Below are 18,106 nucleotides of genomic sequence, written 5' to 3' on the forward strand. Positions count from 1 at the left end.
GCTTCCGAGTCTGCTCTACCTTCCCCCGATAACGAGCATTCCTGTTGCCGTCTTTAATATCATCCGCCGATCTGTAATTATTTCGACTATAGTCGGGACCTTTGTTGTTAGTTCCCCGTGCATTTTTATTTTAAGCCGCTCACTTGAGAAGTAGAGTCAACTAGCAACCACCCGATGAAACTATAACACAAATTGGAAAAAACAATTTTTTTTCAGGCGAACAGATCCAGTTTCAGACACAAAGGGTCTGCAAATGTTCCACTTGCAACAATAACAGGCAAACGGGAAGCAAAATGTGATGAAGAGGCAACAAGGAATGATTCCTGAACGTATAGAGTCTGAAAGGTGAAATTTGGATATATGTAGCCCGTGCAGATACGACGAGTAGATACAAGATTCGCATTGGAACGAAAGCGCTTACTGCCCTGTGGGAAATTACTTGTATTCTTTGGTTCGCTAGTCAGGCAGTGGTTGAGATTGCTGTGACTTACCAAGAGTTGCCAACGAATATGACTGACGAAAAGTGTTAAGTTGGGCTACTTTTTGGTCTGCAAAATAAATATTTTTCCATTCGTTCCATGGCATGGCCAGCCTTAAAATTACTCCAGAACTATGCGAATAACAGCAAATTACTAAAGTTACGAACTTAGTATAATGAAAACTGCTCAAAGTATTTCACAAATAAGGCATTGTAACACTATTCTTCTATCAAATCCACCTTCTTGTTGGAGTTATGTTATTTTGAACAAGCTCCGGCGAACCGTCCTTGTTAGGGCTATTGTTCACGTCCAACGACTGCTGCGTTACCTCATATTCTCCGTTTTTGTTACTTAAATTCGCCTTTCAGCTTTCTTCCGCGTACTCCTTATAAAAAATATATAAGAAAAGTTTCAAAATAAATTTAATATTTAAGGATTGCATAAGCAGAGAGGAGTCATGCTGACTCAAAGTTTGTATAAATACGGAGCTATTACACACCAAACAGCGTACGCAATGTTTCAAACTGATAACTGAATGAACATGAAAAAAGTCTTGAGGCATGAACAGGACAAGGAAAAAGTTCAGAGCCCCCGACGTAATCATCGTCCTCGTCGTCTTCCCAGAGAGGAACCCTTTCCCCGGTGAACGTATAGTATTTACATATATGTGAAATTTATAACGCATGTTGGCTCCGGCAGGAGAATATGCCTCATAAACGGTGGATAAAATAAAATTTCTTTTTCCTTTATTAAATAACAAACACAACAGAGGAACTTGGAAAACGCCGCCCTCGCATTCTGCATTATCCACAATTGCCGGGAGGATATTAAATATTTGAGTATTAACAGAAGAGTGTTGTTATTGAATTCTGAAACAATGGCCTGACCGCCCCTCGGCAGCTTCGGATATGGTGAATGTGAAAGGGTATCTTATTTATTGATGCCTCTGAAACAATGAGTATTTTTGATTATGGCTCATTATTTGGACAAATAAATGGTTTGTTTGCCAAACGAGGACCTCTGGGAGGGAATTCCTTTGTCCTGTGCCGCCACGAACCATGGGGCAATATGAATTTGCAATTTGGCGCTGTTAATAAAATATATTTGGTGTGCTGCTGTGCTGCTCCACTGCTCGGGGGACTGAATGCATTAATTAACTATTAGTTGATAAACAATGCCAGCTTGAATTAGCCAACGAAACCGCATTCGAATGTATTCCCTGTAAATGCAACCTGTTTGAAAATGACGACGGCCCAAATCAAATTAGCCTCGTTGGGGATCCTCGCGCTTCCTTGGAATTCCGGACTAATTCCAATACTGAATAAAATTTAGCACTCACAACGTACTGAAATCGCAACCGATCTAACGCAATGAATACTGTTCCTAAATTGTACTTACCGACTGGGATGAGGTTGTGGCTCATGGGCGAACGGTTCGGCGTATATGTTCCGGGATGGCGGCACCCTGCGTGGCAGGGGTGGTGGAACCGGATTGTAACTATCCATGATTGTGTCACAATCCGAATATTTCATCGACTTCATTGTCATGGTTCGGGCGAATTTTAAAAATGGGCGGCGACAGGACGAATTTTCAAATCAATTGACTTTTAAAATTCGTACGTACGCGAGCTTTTATTTCACATAAATCGAATAGAAAATTACTCGCGAATAAAATCATGTATTTACTCAACCGTTAACACGTTTCACGCATTTCGATCAATTATGTGCTGTGCAAAGAATTCACATATGAATTTCCTCTCGTTGGGTTTTCGCTTCCAATTTCACGTGCACATATCGTATATGTTGTATGTGGGTGTTCGGAATAATTTAAAATATTCAATGTCTTGCCATTGCTCAGGATATGATTATCATTTCAGCGATAAAAGTTGTTATGTTCAGATGTGTACGCTTTCAAGGTTCATATTTTCTAGAAAAGAATATAATAGTAATGAGTAAATAAAACGCACAGATATTCCGTGCGGATAGAGAACCCAAGGAGAATAGCTTGCAAAGCTGTTGCTTCTATAATCAACGCAAAAATATATGTATAGATGCAGACAGGGCTGGTTGCTAAGTGGAATGCGTTAAACCTACAGTCAATGGTTATTTTGTAATAAGAAAGTACATTTTCACCTCGGGTAAAGGTGCAAGAATTTCAAATGCTAGGAAAGAATCATTGTCAGCGGCACAACAATCTGTATCCGGTCTAGGCCCGCTTTAGTAAAGAACTCGAGATAACTCGGTTTCGCGGCAGTTGGATATCCTTAATAGCTATCTGGCAGCCTAGCCTAGGTTATCACACTATCTCAGGCGAGGTATAACGTATCTGTTTTATCTACCTAGTCATTGCGGGATCGCTGCCAGCTGCATGATCTGTGCTCATATGGATTACGTGATCCACCCACCGCAGTCTAGTGAACCGAACTTTATTCATGTCCAGGCGGTCATGGTATTTCATCATCATTTCATGTCCATTCTCCTATAGAGGGCCAAAAATTCTTCGTGGTACTTTTTTCTCGAATGCCGGTTGCGATTTTCGACTCTAGATAGGAGAAATCTTCACTGGTTTCTCCTACCTTTGTTGTTTTGAGTTCGCCAGTGTATGGATAAAGGCAGTTTCCACCTCTTGATTTGATCTTCTTCGTTAGTCTTTGTCCGGTTCAGAAGCGGTGTCAGCTCGTCGTGTCCTATTGCACCATTTTCCTTGGTCTCATCAGCATGGAGTCGAAAAGCTCTCAAATCACCATCTAACATATGAAGCTTTCATTTTTTCGACAGACCTATTGGCAATTTCCTATCAACTTAGCTACTTAGGCCAATCTTGCAAGTGAGTTTTCGACAGCGAAAATTACAATTACATAACGATGGATGTCTTCATTTGGAAAAGTTGTACCAATGGTCCAATGCAACATTTTCGTCTCCATTAGTGCGAAGCACCGTTCATTGTCTTCGATACTCGGCATAGAAGACAACAGTGAGTACATTTTGCATTTAAGACTTTCATTGATGCGTCGAACAAAAAGCACCTTAGTTGTAGAACGCTACTTTCTTCAAGTTACGCGAATACGTGGAACAATTTCATATCGCAGTGCACCATTGTTTGATAGCGTTGATGCGAGAAATCTCGGTATATCGCTGCCACTCACAGTGATAGGACGTGTTTCATTGGGATCTTTCGCCAAAAAGGCTGTTCTATTCCAATTCAGTCCAAGTCGATCATTTCACTTTGGGACACGTGACTCCACGTCGACTTTGTTATAAGATGCTAGGAAAATATTATGTCAATATCATGGCCAAAGATCAGCAGTTGGGTGGGTTTAAAGAGGATAATAAGTTTACATCAGCACCACCGATTACTTTTGTAAGGCCAGGCAAAAGAAACATGTTTAATAGGGGTTCCCCTTGTCTTGGATCGCCCCGTCTTTATGTGCCTTCGCACATTGGTCAGAATAAGCCTAGTCATTCTTATCAATTTAGTCGGGATACCGATTGCTTCTATGATTCTGTACAGTTTTTTCCCTGATTATGTTACCATTGAAGTGAAAAAATGATGACTAACAGATTTTCTACTGACGGTCGCAACGATAAAATCTGATATGTTGCCGATTTGCATAGACTGAACCCCCTTTGGTATGGCCTGTTGATTTTCTTAGTTTACTGGGTAATCTGTTGTAGCCAGGTGGCGGAGAATATCTTACAAATGATACCCAGTAATGTAGTACCTTTGTAATAGCTACATTAACCCCTTTTTCCATTAATGGGGAAACTAATGCCTCACTACCAAACATCAGGGATTTATTCGGTGCTCCCAACCGCTTGAGAAATTCATCAAAATGGTCAACCCACCTCTCACAATATGCCCGTACGGAAATCAGGTCTCCCAGCAGGATGAAGGCTTCACTCTACTGACTTGTTGGTAAAACTTCCGGGGCTGCTCTAGTTGCTTCCTGTACTTCTGTTAGTTCTTCCAGGCTTCCTTTGTTCCAAAATTGGAACTTTGAAACTTTTGACTAGTTAAAAGGAGCAATTTGAAGATGAACAGAGTGCTTGCTGTTACTCCGATTTTGTGGAAACTAATTGTGACTCTACTTTCGCCTGAATAACCAGTAGACAACGGTTGTGTGGTCGACAAATCTGAACGGCAACGAATGCTGTGGCGATAGGCAACAGCAACATAAGACAACTTCAACAGCTTAACTGGGAAGAAGCTTGCAGCAACGAATGATCGTATTACCAGCGATGTTAAGGGCGACAGCAATTGCCGCAGTGGTAGCCCATCCAGCGATACCGGTAGCAGAATGATCAACAATGCTAGAACGTCAACTTGGCAGAAGAATACATCAGTATCGAAGTAATGATTGAAGGAAAATTGTTTTGATACCACCACCAGTACTTCTAGCACACTTACTATCATAATAAAGCCCTAGCTATAAAAAGGCTACATAAGGAATTCAACCTTTTGGAAATCACGAAAGAGGTGAAGGCTGCTCATCCCCAAATCTTAATAACTCCGTCGCAAACTTTCTGATGAAAAAGGATAAATTACCTATTTAGCCATAATCGGGACTATGCATTGAAATATTTGAACTTGACGAAGTTTCTAAGGTATGTACATGCTTCATTAAAAGGTTGCTTTTGATAAATTCAACAGTGTAGAACAAACTTCGGACACATTGCCCTGAGTCATAGTGCACAGATGTGTGAAGTACAGAAGTTTCTCGGCAATTAGCGAGGAAGCCCGGTATTAAAAAATATGCTAACGTGAATTGCATCCACGAAATTTTAAAAAAAAAACTTCACCTGAAACTTGAAAAAGAGCAACAATAAACTAAAGTAATAAAAACATTGTCACACCTAATGAGCTTTATGCTGAGATCACGAGAAAGGATTTAAATCTACAAAAGGGTACCAATCAGAACACCCACATCGGCAGATTTTCTAATCCTGTTTCGCGACAGCGGCTATTTTTAAACTGCATTTAGAGAACAAATCGTGTTCGCGCCATTTTACGTGAGCTGCGACACCTAAAACAGCCGGTTAAGAGTTGATCACCTCTTAATAAGTGGAGCCTTAATTTCCAGGCACACCTCCTGAGATTGAAAATGCCCTTTATAATTGGCTACATACAAATCTAAATCTTGAGGTCATACCATCCGAATCACTCACTAGGCCATGCAATCAGGTATTCACTAGAGTTCTTCATGGTGTTAGATAGAATTAGACAGACCTTTCAAATAAAGCTGCAAAACTCTCCTGGTCTTGCGAAGAAATCCTAAAAGATTGTTCCACACATTCCCATGTCTATGGGAATAAAGTCAATACCGAATATAAGACTTGTCATTTTCAATCCGTTCAATCCGTCGTCCAAACTTTAATGACTTTCTGATAAACTTAAAGGGGTTTTTGATGGAGGGTATTTTAAAGCCTAAAAGTCATCTAGTTCCAACGTTGTCGTGGATTTTTTGATTAAGTAGTTTCTGAGAACGAGTCCGTGAAAGAAATGATCACTTTTCTCTCCCTTCATTGCATGAGGACAGCTTTGAAAAGTACTAATTGAGGCCTTTCATTTAATATCCGACATGACTATATTCACCGAAAACGAATTGTACACCCTCCTTTTGCATGTATGGGAACCCCCTTTTCCATATATAGGAACCGCCCTTAAGCTCACGGATCACGGTTATTACTGAAGACAGTACTACGTTCGCTGCCTCAAATCGAAATTATCAAAACTGCATAAGCAGACTCTGCTCTCTCGTTTGGTACATTTAATCGTTGGTAAAGGCTGTTTAAAAATTATATTATATAAAGACGATTAAAGATAAGAAGAGAAAAGGGAGACCAATAGCACGCGTCGTGCGGGCTGTAGGTTAATAAAAAATAACCTTAGATACCTATAGCTTTCGTTTTACACGAAAGTGTGAAAAAACAAAACATCTGCACAAAGATTGTAGCGCGTGGTTTGACTGCAGAATAACAAGAACAAGAGTTTCATACGTGGAAGAGATTCTGAACATACTTAAAACTCACCATAATTTTCTGCAATAAGTAATTCTAGGAGATAATAATATTGGTACTCTCGTGTGAAAGACGGAGGAACTCGTAAGAGCTGTTCGCAAGAGGCGCATCGACGACTTGATGTCGTGAAAGATGTCTTTTAGGCAATTACACGCGGCAAAAACTTGTAACGTACCTGCTGATGACTCTATTGTCTTTGCTGGTAGTAGTTATGGTAATTTGTGCGGAAAGATAGATTGTAATAAGCGTCCTGGAGGTAAAGGTTTGAGGTCGACTTTATCGACACTCTCGGCTATTTACTTGTCAATACATGGTTTATGGTGGTCTAATCTGAAATCAAAGTACAAATACGATTCACAAAGCGCCCAATGCAACCCTTGGGCTCACTAAACGTGGTAAGAGGTTCATTAACCAAGGCACTTGGCATTTCAACGTATGGGTGACAGTCGGATATCTAAAAGGGTATTCGAGGGGAGAGCAGAAAGATGATGCTAGCGGGAAAATTCGAAAGGTATTGCACAGATCCTGTTGATGGAGACAGCCGGGATAGCTGGAATTTCGCAATCGGAGGACGCAGCGGATGAATCGAGATGGAAGGAGTAAGGAGATCCTGAAGGCCAAGGCCCGACATCGGCTGTAAAGCCTCGACGAAGAAGAAAAGAAACGCATTTATCATAAATTTCTAGTTGGTGATACACTGGCCGATCGGAAGTTTTTTGAAAATGTGAACTGTGAACAAAGGAAAGAAGAAGAAGAAGGAAAGAAAATCGCAATACACTACAAAGATCTAACGAACAAACTAAACATTTGGGACCTATACCGCCTTGTTAAAAGCTGACCCCAATGCACAGAGGTTTCTATTGAGTTTATGACTAGAATGGTACTTTTCTCACCGACTGACAAGTTATAACGGACATATGATACGAGCACTGCGAATAGATATCAACGGAAGGATTTGTTCATAGGGACGATTCCACCTTTCGGTGCCGCGGAATTTGAAGAGGTAATGAAATGATTGCAATCGGGAAAGGCAACAGGACTTGATGACTTCGTAGCTGGGTTCTGGAAAATACAGAGTTGGATTGCATTCAGGTTCAGTGAGGTCCTCGATCGCATTGTTGAGGACTGAGGAGGATGTACGACAACAACTCACTAGCAAGAAAGCACCACCGTTCCAATATGGACGAAGAAAGGGAATCGAGCAGAGGGCTCAAATTACCTTTCGATATCATTTTTGCCCCTCACTATCAAAATTGTTCAACACAGTTTTAAGAGAGTTGTGCGACATTGTTCAAATAACCGTGGTTGTGAAATGCAGTACACACTTCATGATTACTCATTTAGAGACTTGATTAGAAGCACTGCCCTCTCGGCAATTCTGGATCTAGAAAACACGTTGGGTCATGCACCACAAAAGACTCATGCTAGTGCCAGAGAAATCAAAATGTCTTTGTCGGTGTCTCCACTCTTCTTCATTCTTCTTGTTGTGGACACTGCTTCCCAACAAACAGCCCTCTTTAGTTGATGTTTTCATAGCGAGATGTAAACCGATTTTAGTAAGGTTGTTTTTTATAAAACCTTAAAAAGGAGAAAAATTTGAGAACCAATTTGAACTAGTCTCCATAAAATTCGATTTCTTAGTGAGGACAGAGAATTATCCGAAAATCGCCACTACTTTGGCTTTACGACAAACTATATCCGGTAAGCTTTGAACTAGTCTCGATAAAATCTGATTTCTTAGTGAGGACAGAGAATTATTCGAAAATCGCTACTACTTTGGCTTTACGACAAACTATACCCGGTAAGCTTCGTTCTTAATTCGCAATAATATAAAATTAAGGTCAGCGCAACTCGGATGAAGTGGTGTTCTAAAACTGACATTCTTTGAGATTGATATATCAATCAATGTCTCAATTTACCAAAGTGCCACCCTCTATGCTTCCAAGTGTGCTGGCCGACTATACAGGGCAATGAACGGCGCCTCGTGGTAATCGAGGTGAGGATTTTACGTTGGACCAGTGGCATAACACGCCATGATCACAACCAAAACGAGGGTACCTGCGATTGATACGGAGATCGTGATCGTAGAAAAAAAATGACGTAATCGATCAACTTTGCAGATGAAGACGCTTCTCAAGATAGATTTAACGCTTAAAAGTAACGAAACTTTTTTTGTCTGCGAGTTTAAGTTCAAGCACCACCATATTATTAAGGATAATGGCGGATTATGTTAAATACAATAAAAAAGTAATACTCTCCCATTTTAAAATTAGCTTAAACTAGATTTGATTTGCATCGAAAATTAACCCTCTCAAGAGATCCTCAGAATAAAAGAAAGAATATTCTGAGGTAGGAACAACGAATCTACAAAAAGCTATGAATTATATTATAGAATGCACAAGGAGAAGGAAAATAAAACTAAATGAAATCAAATTGAATGATATTAACTTCCCTAGCAAAAAAGTGAATTCAGCCGAAGTCATCATCAAGGGACAAGGTATGCCACTGGCGAATGAAGTTAAATATTTAGGTATTACCTACCCCCCCTGTAAAGCTCAGTTGAAAGAAGACATCATAAAAAATAAGGAAAATATCAAATGTATTGGATGTTGGGATAGAATTGCCAGTTCATCATTGATACCAAGTTATTAATTTATAAACAGATCCTGAAGCCCATATGAACGAAAAATATGCAGATTTGGGGCTATATATACCAGGGAGACTAACTTGAAAGTTGTTTAAATTTTCCAAAAAAAAAGTGCTAAGAACCATAGTAGATGTTCCCTGATACATTTGAAATGAGAATCTGCATGGGAACCTACGAAGACAGACGGCGGAGGTCATCAAAGGGCATGCAATTAAGAACCTCCTGCGGTTACGTTCGATTATGAATAACGAAGCCCAGGAATTGGCCCATACCGCAAGATTGTCTAGACGACAGAAGATAGTTAAGCGGAACGACTTGTTCACACAAAGCAGAATTTTCCAAAAGACCCAAGCTTATGGGGTACAATCAGTTCTATAGTAATAATAACCAAGGTGAGAGGTTGACTACAGTCTTTCCCCTATAAATGTGAAGCAGAAGTAGTTCTAGTGGGTGTGATGGGTAAAAACCCACCCTCTCGGGATACGTTAACCGTCATACTAGTCCTTTAAAGATTTTTTCTAAAAACATTAAATTTTCGAGTGGAAATTACTTTCATAAATGAAATTTGTAGAATTGCAACCAAACATGTATTGTATACACACTTATTATCTATATGTGTAGCCGCAGCTTTCCAAAATAAAACCTATCGGGATTCCACTGTAAATATTTTATGATTGCTATCAGACTTACTTAAAAGGGTAAAGTCTCTGAGGAGCGACAACAGCAAACACACAACGACGACGTAAAGGGTAAACATTAAAATTCTAAAACTGCAATATCCTATGGGCAATGGGCAGTTTAATTTTCTTTTGAGATTTCTTCATATTTGTTTCTCTGTATTCCTTCGTCAAGTGGAGAAAGCAAGTAAACGGAACCAAAAGGGAAAAAGCTAGCGCACAACTAAGATACAAAAACAAGAACAATATGGTTTCCTCGGTTGTTTTTTCCTTTTTCTTTTCGCTTGCAGCCAACTCTTTTGATTCTTCTGGTTCCTTGATTCTGGTGTCTGCAAACCTCAGCCGGCATGTCCGAAGGCATAAAATTTTCAATTCACGAACACGAATTCCCTTTTTCATCGAATCGTGCAGCCCACTGATTGCGTGCGTGCCTTCATCAATTTCCTTCATTCAAAAGACATCTTTCTGATTATGGGGGCACTTTATGGAGAAGTTTTCTCACTCTTAGTCTAGGCAGTGCGACCATGCAGTATACCCACGTACTGGGCGAAATTATGTTTCAAGGGATTGGTTTCATTTTCGGGAATGGGAAATTTTAGTCGGCAGTTGAATGTTTGGAAATATTTTCAGTGCAGTAATGAAAGGACTTCTAGGAAATTGAATTAATGTATTTCCGGGACTAGGAGTTTTCCTGCGACAACTCACAGAGTTAGTAATGACTTTCGTATAAAAGCAGACTGAAATATCTTAGCTGGTTTAATAATTCCAGTAAGTGACCTTCAAAAGTGGGATCCTTATCTCGAATGAGAAATATCCAACTTGCAAACTGGCCCTGCAGGGTTGTTTGGAGTGACCAGGGTAAGCTCGAAGTTCCCCAACTTCTAAAGTTACGTAAACTTAGTATATCAGATATGAAGCAAGTTTCCAGTGTTACGTGCAATGATGGTGTTATTATCAAGCAGAATGCTAGCAATTAATTTTTCTGAGGTTATTAAACAAGTTCCTTCATCAATTTATCCAGGTAGGTCAGCCATGCTGTCCTCAATATATTCAGGTTGCTTTTTGATAACAAAAGCAGCAATTACTAAATCAGCCGTTAAACTGTATATTCCTTTGACGTGGGAAAGAAGCATCACAATCCACAGAAGATAACACAGTCCAGAGCCACGGAGGTCTACTTCTGTGATGGTGTGCTCTCCTGCTTCCTTATCTGCTATCATCTTTGCATGCTAGCCCACAATTAAATGTACTTTTGCTTACCGGATCGATGCAGGCAACAGAGAAATATTTATGTATGTATGCACAGTTGTGAAACTGCTGGCTGTACATTTATTGCAGTGCGCAAAATTTAAAATTTTGAACGATTGCTCGTATGGGAAAACACTTCTTTTTCTTTATCTCTGCTGACTGGTGGATGGGGGAGATTAAGGAGTTAAATCTCATCAGGTGTATACAATTGGGAAGAGATAGATAAAACAGTTTGTTGAAAGGAATGCGTAGTAATCCCTCACACACAATCTAGTCACTGTGTATTTAGTTAGCGGTGTAAACTGAGAATTCACAAAAGTATGTGGTGTTCTGTACGAGAAAGACAGAAGTTATCGAGGACCAGGCAGCAGAGGACTCTTACACCCAGCTTTCGGAACAGCCAGTATGTGCGCTCTATTCTCGACTGGGCTCTCTGTAGCAACTCTGGACGGGATGTGTACGCTGAGCCTCTGAGCTAAATTCCGCAAGTCCAGGTTGGCATTATTACGGTTTTGTAGAGGAGGGTCCCAAGTTAGAGCTTTTATTTAGAAGCTAATGCATGTTTTCTGTTTTTAGCTTCATTTGCAATCCATTTGTCTCAATATGTTTCCTCCACGTTAGTGGACTGCACATGTGCATACAGAGATGCCTTTCCCCAGTCTGTTGAAGAATCATTCCACTATTGATTGAGATTATAGCACATTTTCGTGGCAACATATAGTTTCGCTCACGCTAATTCTCCTTTTTGTACGGAACTTTTTACTTACAAAGCCAACATTATCTTCACAGGTTGCGGCTGTTAGGTTATGGTCAGTTGGTATTTCCGAAGTATAGATCAGCTAGGTCAGGTCGTAAGTTGTAATCTGAAGACTTTGTGTTTTACCCTGAATTTGCACTCCAAGAGAAAATATTACAAAATTGCATGCAACTGTTCTGGAATTAACTTCTCTGTTCCAAAAATTAGACCTCCGTTTCCCACTTTGTCGAGGGTTTAGACCACGTCCAAGAAGACAGCTGAATACAGGTAATACATTCTATTGTCCATTGTGTTCCTTATTTCAGATACGGTCCTGTAAACTTGTTGAATGTTAGCATGCAATTGCAAGCCGGACGGATAATGAGGAACGACCTAGCTTTCCATTAGATATGGTCTGATTTTCACAAATCAGTAAAAGATCTTCGAAGACCTTGATCCTTCCTAAATTTTTTGTGTTTTGCATGAGTAAGGATTTAGGTTAGCAATTCCTGAATTGAAGATCCCTTCTCCTTTCTTCTAACTCCCCGTAGAGCTCAGATAAAAAGGGCACACCTCCATACTTAATGATCGGAAGGTGCTACAATGTCGTGGATCTTCCCATATCGATTGCATCGCACGGGACACAAGTCCTTCGATTCCATGTGCGAGATTAAGCCGGTACTTTTTGTTTTTGTTTTTACCATTTAGCTTTGCGTGCGTTTTTCGGCAAGTTTTCGTTCTTCTCTCATAATCTCTCAGTTTTTCATGCGGCCCCAATGCATCACGTATATGTGAAGTTTTGTATATGATGTGAAAGAGACTAAAGTGTCTAAGAGAACTCTCCTCTTAAATCCCGCGCCTGGTTAGCATAGAAGAGTCTAAGTACTTCAGTGGTGCATTTAGGTGCTGGCGACCCTGCGTAGTTTACTTTCGCCACTTTTCTGCTTTTGTGATAGATGTGAGGTCGCAATTGGTCGCAGCCAATGCGGATGGACACTGTGGTCGTCTCTTACCTCTGCATTGATTACAAGTTATTAGGCCATGCCACCTTCGCTTTGCTAAAACGTAAATGACACTTATGTACTCTTCCGCTTCAAAAAATGCCTTACCTCTTGGGGTAATAATTTCAGAACCATGCATATATTGCATCGTTCATGGTAAGGCGGGCCCAGAAATGAAATTCTGCTGATTTTCACCATTGTAAAGTTGGTAAATGCTTATTAAGCGCTACTAGAAAGTATGACAATAGGCAGTGAAGATGAGCAGCCATAAGTATCATACAGAGAAGAGGCGATTTATACAAAATGAAGCAGCGTGGTGTCCCATTAATGCTGAACATTTGGGTCCATGTCGTAGAATGTGTGTGGGTGGGGCATTCAAGTAACAATTGTTCAACATGTGGTACCCATGATTTCACAGCGTCCGGATCATTTTTTCTGGCTTTGTTTAGCGACGAGCTGACAATCCATTTGCTTGTATACAGCGTTTTCCCTTGAAATTTTTATTACAAAACCCATTCAAACTAACACCTTTTCGAAATTTTACAAGCTTTTTTTGAAACATTATTCCATTATAATAGTACTTAAAATATTAAAAATAATCATTCAACTTTTTTTTATGTTTCCAATACATTGCTTGGATCGGTTATATACATGCCCATGCTGTGTGCAAGCAAATACACTTAGCATAGCAGTGCGCCTACGGGATGTGAAATATGGCGGTCTTTTCGGCGGCCTAATAATATCATCGCTTTTTGACTTACTTCCTGTTAACTCAGAAGAAGCCCAAACCTAGTTATCTGATTTAGACGATTTAAGTATTTAATGAAGAAATTATTGTCAGTCTCTGAGTTAAATTTCCACAGAACTCAAACTAACAACGAAGACCCGGTATGTTTATGGTCTGGGAGTGTAAGGAAGTGCGAATATATTAAAAATGGTTCCTCCTGAATAACCGAGCCAGGAGAAACATGAATTGAGGACGTGATTCGCTGTGGATATTCCCTTTCGATTGTGGTTCCTAGGTTTCAAATTCTACCGGTCCCACCTTTCTATTTTAGCTTCGAATGTGTTTCACGCGGTCTTTTCGGGTGCAATCCCAGGCACGGACCCAAGGACACGGGGAATTTTGACGATGACGTGAGAAGGACTACAGTGAGCCACTCGCTTCCTCACATTCCCAAGTCTGGTTAGCACAGAGGCATACATGGAAAGGTTGGGGGTGAGTCCTCACGCTCAATTTAACAATTTTTAGGATTTAGGGCTAGCTCTGCTTTCTTAGTTGACTCAACTACCATCGCAAGATTTCCTAAGTCAGATAACAACTAATAGTGAAGGATATGAGGACCAGGATTGTTGAGTTTCAGAATTGATTCAAGAACAAACATTGTTTATGTGGTCCTTATAAAAATATCGACGTAAAAAGCATTACAATGTTTAAGGCAGAGGACTCTTTTTGGTATGCATTCTGCTTTTTATGTCGTTGGAATGCCAAAAGGACCGAAAAAGGAAAACAAGAAAAAGCTTGCTAAACAAGAAGATTATGAAATTTCCAAGACTGAAACTGCACAGATAATTCGAATTTTACTTGACATTGGTATGAGCTTGAAACAAGTTTATTCATTGACTGGAAACTTAAACGTGAAGCTCATCACTAGAATTTTGATGTTGTATGAATTAAAATTTCGTGTTATTTGCGTTTGTTGAACTCGTAAAGAATTATTTGATTTCAGATAAAATTTTCAAATTTTATGAAACATCTAAACTTTTCGTCCGCATATTTAGTTGAAGAAATCTGCTTTAAACTCGCAGTACTCTTCCTAGAAAATCTCCTCAGTGAACCTACTCAATTCGGATTTGAGTCTAAATTATTTATTATTATTTTAGTTGTGGGCCAATCCAACCATCATTCGTCGCTTGCGGCCGTAGCGTGATTATACCATTATTTAAGACATAACTTTGCATATCGTCTCTGGTTTTTAGGTTTGAAACCTGCAGTATCTGCAACAGGCATGAACCCTGCATTTTACGATTCTCTTGAAGCACGCAAGCATTCAAAACCCGCACGTATGAATAAATCTTCAACCCATTGAGCCGAAGTATCTGTGTTCTTCGAAAACTCCAAGCATCTATAGTTACCGACTTATTCTTGTGTGCTTTCAGTCTAATAATTTCTGTTATTCTCTTCCTCCCGATATGTTGAATGGGCGAATCCAGAAAGACCAGCAATTTTCTGAGCAATTCCCATTTTTCTTTCAAAAAAAGTCAAGAGAAATAAGTCGAAGACGGAGAGGAAAAAAAACATTTTTCTTGTTCCTTTGCGCTTGGCTTGTTTGTACCACCATAATCTCTGTACCAAGTGTTTTGGTTCGGTGAATATTGTAGTGTACAAAGTCTACGGTCTCGTTCGTGTAGTTCATTCTTAGCAAGCGCTACAAAGGGAGCAGAATCAGATCCAACGGAGGCACAGTGCAGTCCCGGCCACTATCGACTTAGTTAAGGTTCTGATTCTTTGGATCAATGTCCAAAGCCCTCGTAAAATTCGTATGCCATGCTCCTACCCGAGTTCGAACATGCTGAATTGATGTATATTGGTTGTATGGTGGTTGCCCCATTATCCGAGATCGGACTTGAAGTGGGCATGCAGAGATTTCTCAAAAGAAAAACTTTAAAGAATTCGAACCGAACGCATATAAAACACTACGGACATACGGACCACAGTCAGATAAATTGGTTAGAGGTGGATTGAGGTTGTACGTTGGCAGTGGGAAATGTTTGTCCAGCACGGGAAAACGATTTTCGCCGAGAGTACTAGGAAAGTTTCAACATCATGTGGGGGGAATGCAAACATTTAGCGAATGAAGAACATATCATTTTCGCATGAATATAATGACTAACATATTTGGTAGGACGAAGGCAAAGTGTAGAAAGGGATTGGAAATCGTTTTATACTTCGTTTGCCTCAAGTATCTGTTTTGCCGAATATTAATCATTCAAATTTGAATGGATTACCCAAAGGCTCAGCAATTAATACTGTTTACGGTAACGCAATGCAGTCACGCCTCCATTCCAGCTAACCAAATATTTATGCGCCATACTTTCATTGTTTCCGTTCATGTCTGCTGGAGCCGTGTACCTTGGGGCCAGGACAAGACTCTCATTTATAATGAATGGGTTTATTTTTGATTAAAGCAGCATGATCGCTTGATTAGTTCGAAATACCGGTCTCTCTATCCACACACACTTGAGACACAACACACAGACTGACAGATAAATATTTGGTCTACGATCAATCAAAGGAATCTCCGCTCCGGAGCACTCAGCTCAAAATTAATGTAGGTAGCCGCAAATACCTCAGACATCAAAATAATAACTTCAGATACAACACCACACGGTTGATAGCAATAAGAAGGTGTTAACATGAGTCTTCAGATGTGAAAAGATGACTTGCGAGTAATCTCGCGCATCCCAGGCACGAATATCTCACAGATAACGAACGCCCGTGTGTACCTGTACACGTTTGTATCTATGTAGCTTGCGTTGATTAGTTTCAATTGTTAGACACCAAATGTACATATCTACAACGTATCAAAGAGCAGTTGGACACAGGTAACACGTTAATGGGATTTCGTGGTAGAGGACAAGAGAGTTGGTTGGATTTTGGGGTGCCAGCAATTGTAAGGTGGGTTTAATTACAAAATAAAAACAAAAAAGCAGATACAAGGAAAGGAATAACTCAAACAATAATCCCAGAGTGTTTTCACTTCATTATCGATTATTCTTGGCTTTGCTCGGTCGTGTTTGCCTGCGTCCATCGTTCATACGGAAAATATTTTGTTTGTATTGTGGCCATATTGGATGGAGGATTTTCAATAGATTATCGGTTTCCGTTTTGGCTAAGAAGAATTACACGCTGAAAAGAGATTAGCTTGCATTAAATCTAATTTGATGGAGACACAGCACAGGGAAGTAAGTGATTCCTCGATTAAGCGATCATTCAACTTTCCCGCAGACGATAAATCGCTTTAATGATAGATACGCGTTCAAAGAGTTTGCTGAAATGGTGGATTTTCAATGCCCCAGATTAGAGTTCGAATGGAACGCTTCCTCCTTCTAAGGTTTCCTGAATAACTCTAACCGTATATGTACACGGAGTGCATTCTCTCCACTTTTGAAATGATGGATTAATCGCTGAATGCAGGCCGTTATGAAATAGCTGAAGGCATTAAATTTTGCAATTGAGTGAGATAGGATTCATATATTTTACTCTGTTTTGGGGTTGTATAGGAGGATCAGGGATTACTTCGCAAACCCTGGAAAGCCTTTACAAGACTGCTGCTATAGTTTACACATTCCTTGCATGAATGCTGCACGATACAACTATTTTAGTGGTCATCCATTTTTTCGATACCATTTTTATAGTACGATTTGGCCGAAAAGGCCTCCATTTCAACGATTACCTTATGATCGACGCTAAATTTCTTTCCAGCGAGCATTGTCTTTAGATTTGAGAACAGGAAAAAGTCACTGAGGCCAGATGTGGAGAATACGGTGGTTGCAGAAGCAATTCGAAGTCCAATTCATGCAATTTTGCCGTCTTTTCATTGAATTGTGATACCGTGCATTGTCTTGATGAAGCAGCACTTTTTTCCGCAATTTCATCCTTCAAACGCTCTAATAATGCTGTAGTTCATGGGTTTTTCCTTCTCAAGATAAAATATTAGATATTGCCTTCTGTTTGTAGTTAAGTCTAAAATTGATAGACCAGTAGCTTACTCCAAACTACAATTTTATTTTATTATGTATATATATATTTCGGGAGCAACTTACTCCCTTCATCAGTACAAAGCTACCTTAGTAGCTTAGTAGTTTGGAGTAAGCTACTGGTCTATCAATTCTCAAGATAGTTGTGCGCATCCTAAAATACTGATGCCATAGCCGGTTCGATCGGTTCGCCACGTGCAGTCCATTCGATCGTTTTGTGATTTTGGTGTGAAATGATTGAGCCATGTTTCGTCTATTGTCTCATGGCGACGCATAAATTATTTTTGGAGCGTCCACTATGTGCATCGTCTTCGGTGGTCATTTCGCCTCGCTTTGACTTAGCAAACCACTTCTAAACGGTTGATTTTCCAGGTGCCAAGTCCGAATATCATTTATTAAGCCAAGCGTTGCTTTCAACAGATTTTTTTTACCAAAAAGCAATGCTTAATTAACACACGAAATTCCTTTTTATTTATTTTCTTCAAATGCTCTATCCCACAAGCTAATAGTGCGTCAAAATTTTACACGTATCTTTTGAAG

General features: G+C 39.9%; 1 protein-coding gene across 3 annotated transcripts in view; it reads right to left on the reverse strand.

The window, feature by feature from the left end:
• The window catches only part of LOC119656739 (teneurin-a), a 769,843-nt gene that overhangs the window by 392,241 nt on the left and 359,496 nt on the right, over window positions 1–18,106 (reverse strand). Inside the window, exon 2 of one of the 3 annotated variants that reach the window (XM_038063288.1) lies at window positions 1,878–2,405. The exons of the other annotated variants lie outside the window; for them this stretch is intronic. Within the exon in view, the coding sequence (XP_037919216.1) occupies window positions 1,878–2,026 (149 nt within the window). The 5' untranslated portion in view covers window positions 2,027–2,405. The remainder of the gene's footprint in view (window positions 1–1,877; window positions 2,406–18,106) is intronic. 3 annotated transcript variants of the gene reach the window in all.

The sequence above is a fragment of the Hermetia illucens genome, chromosome 5 (assembly GCF_905115235.1).
Source record: "Hermetia illucens chromosome 5, iHerIll2.2.curated.20191125, whole genome shotgun sequence".
In the NCBI taxonomy this organism is placed as follows: domain Eukaryota; kingdom Metazoa; phylum Arthropoda; class Insecta; order Diptera; family Stratiomyidae; genus Hermetia; species Hermetia illucens.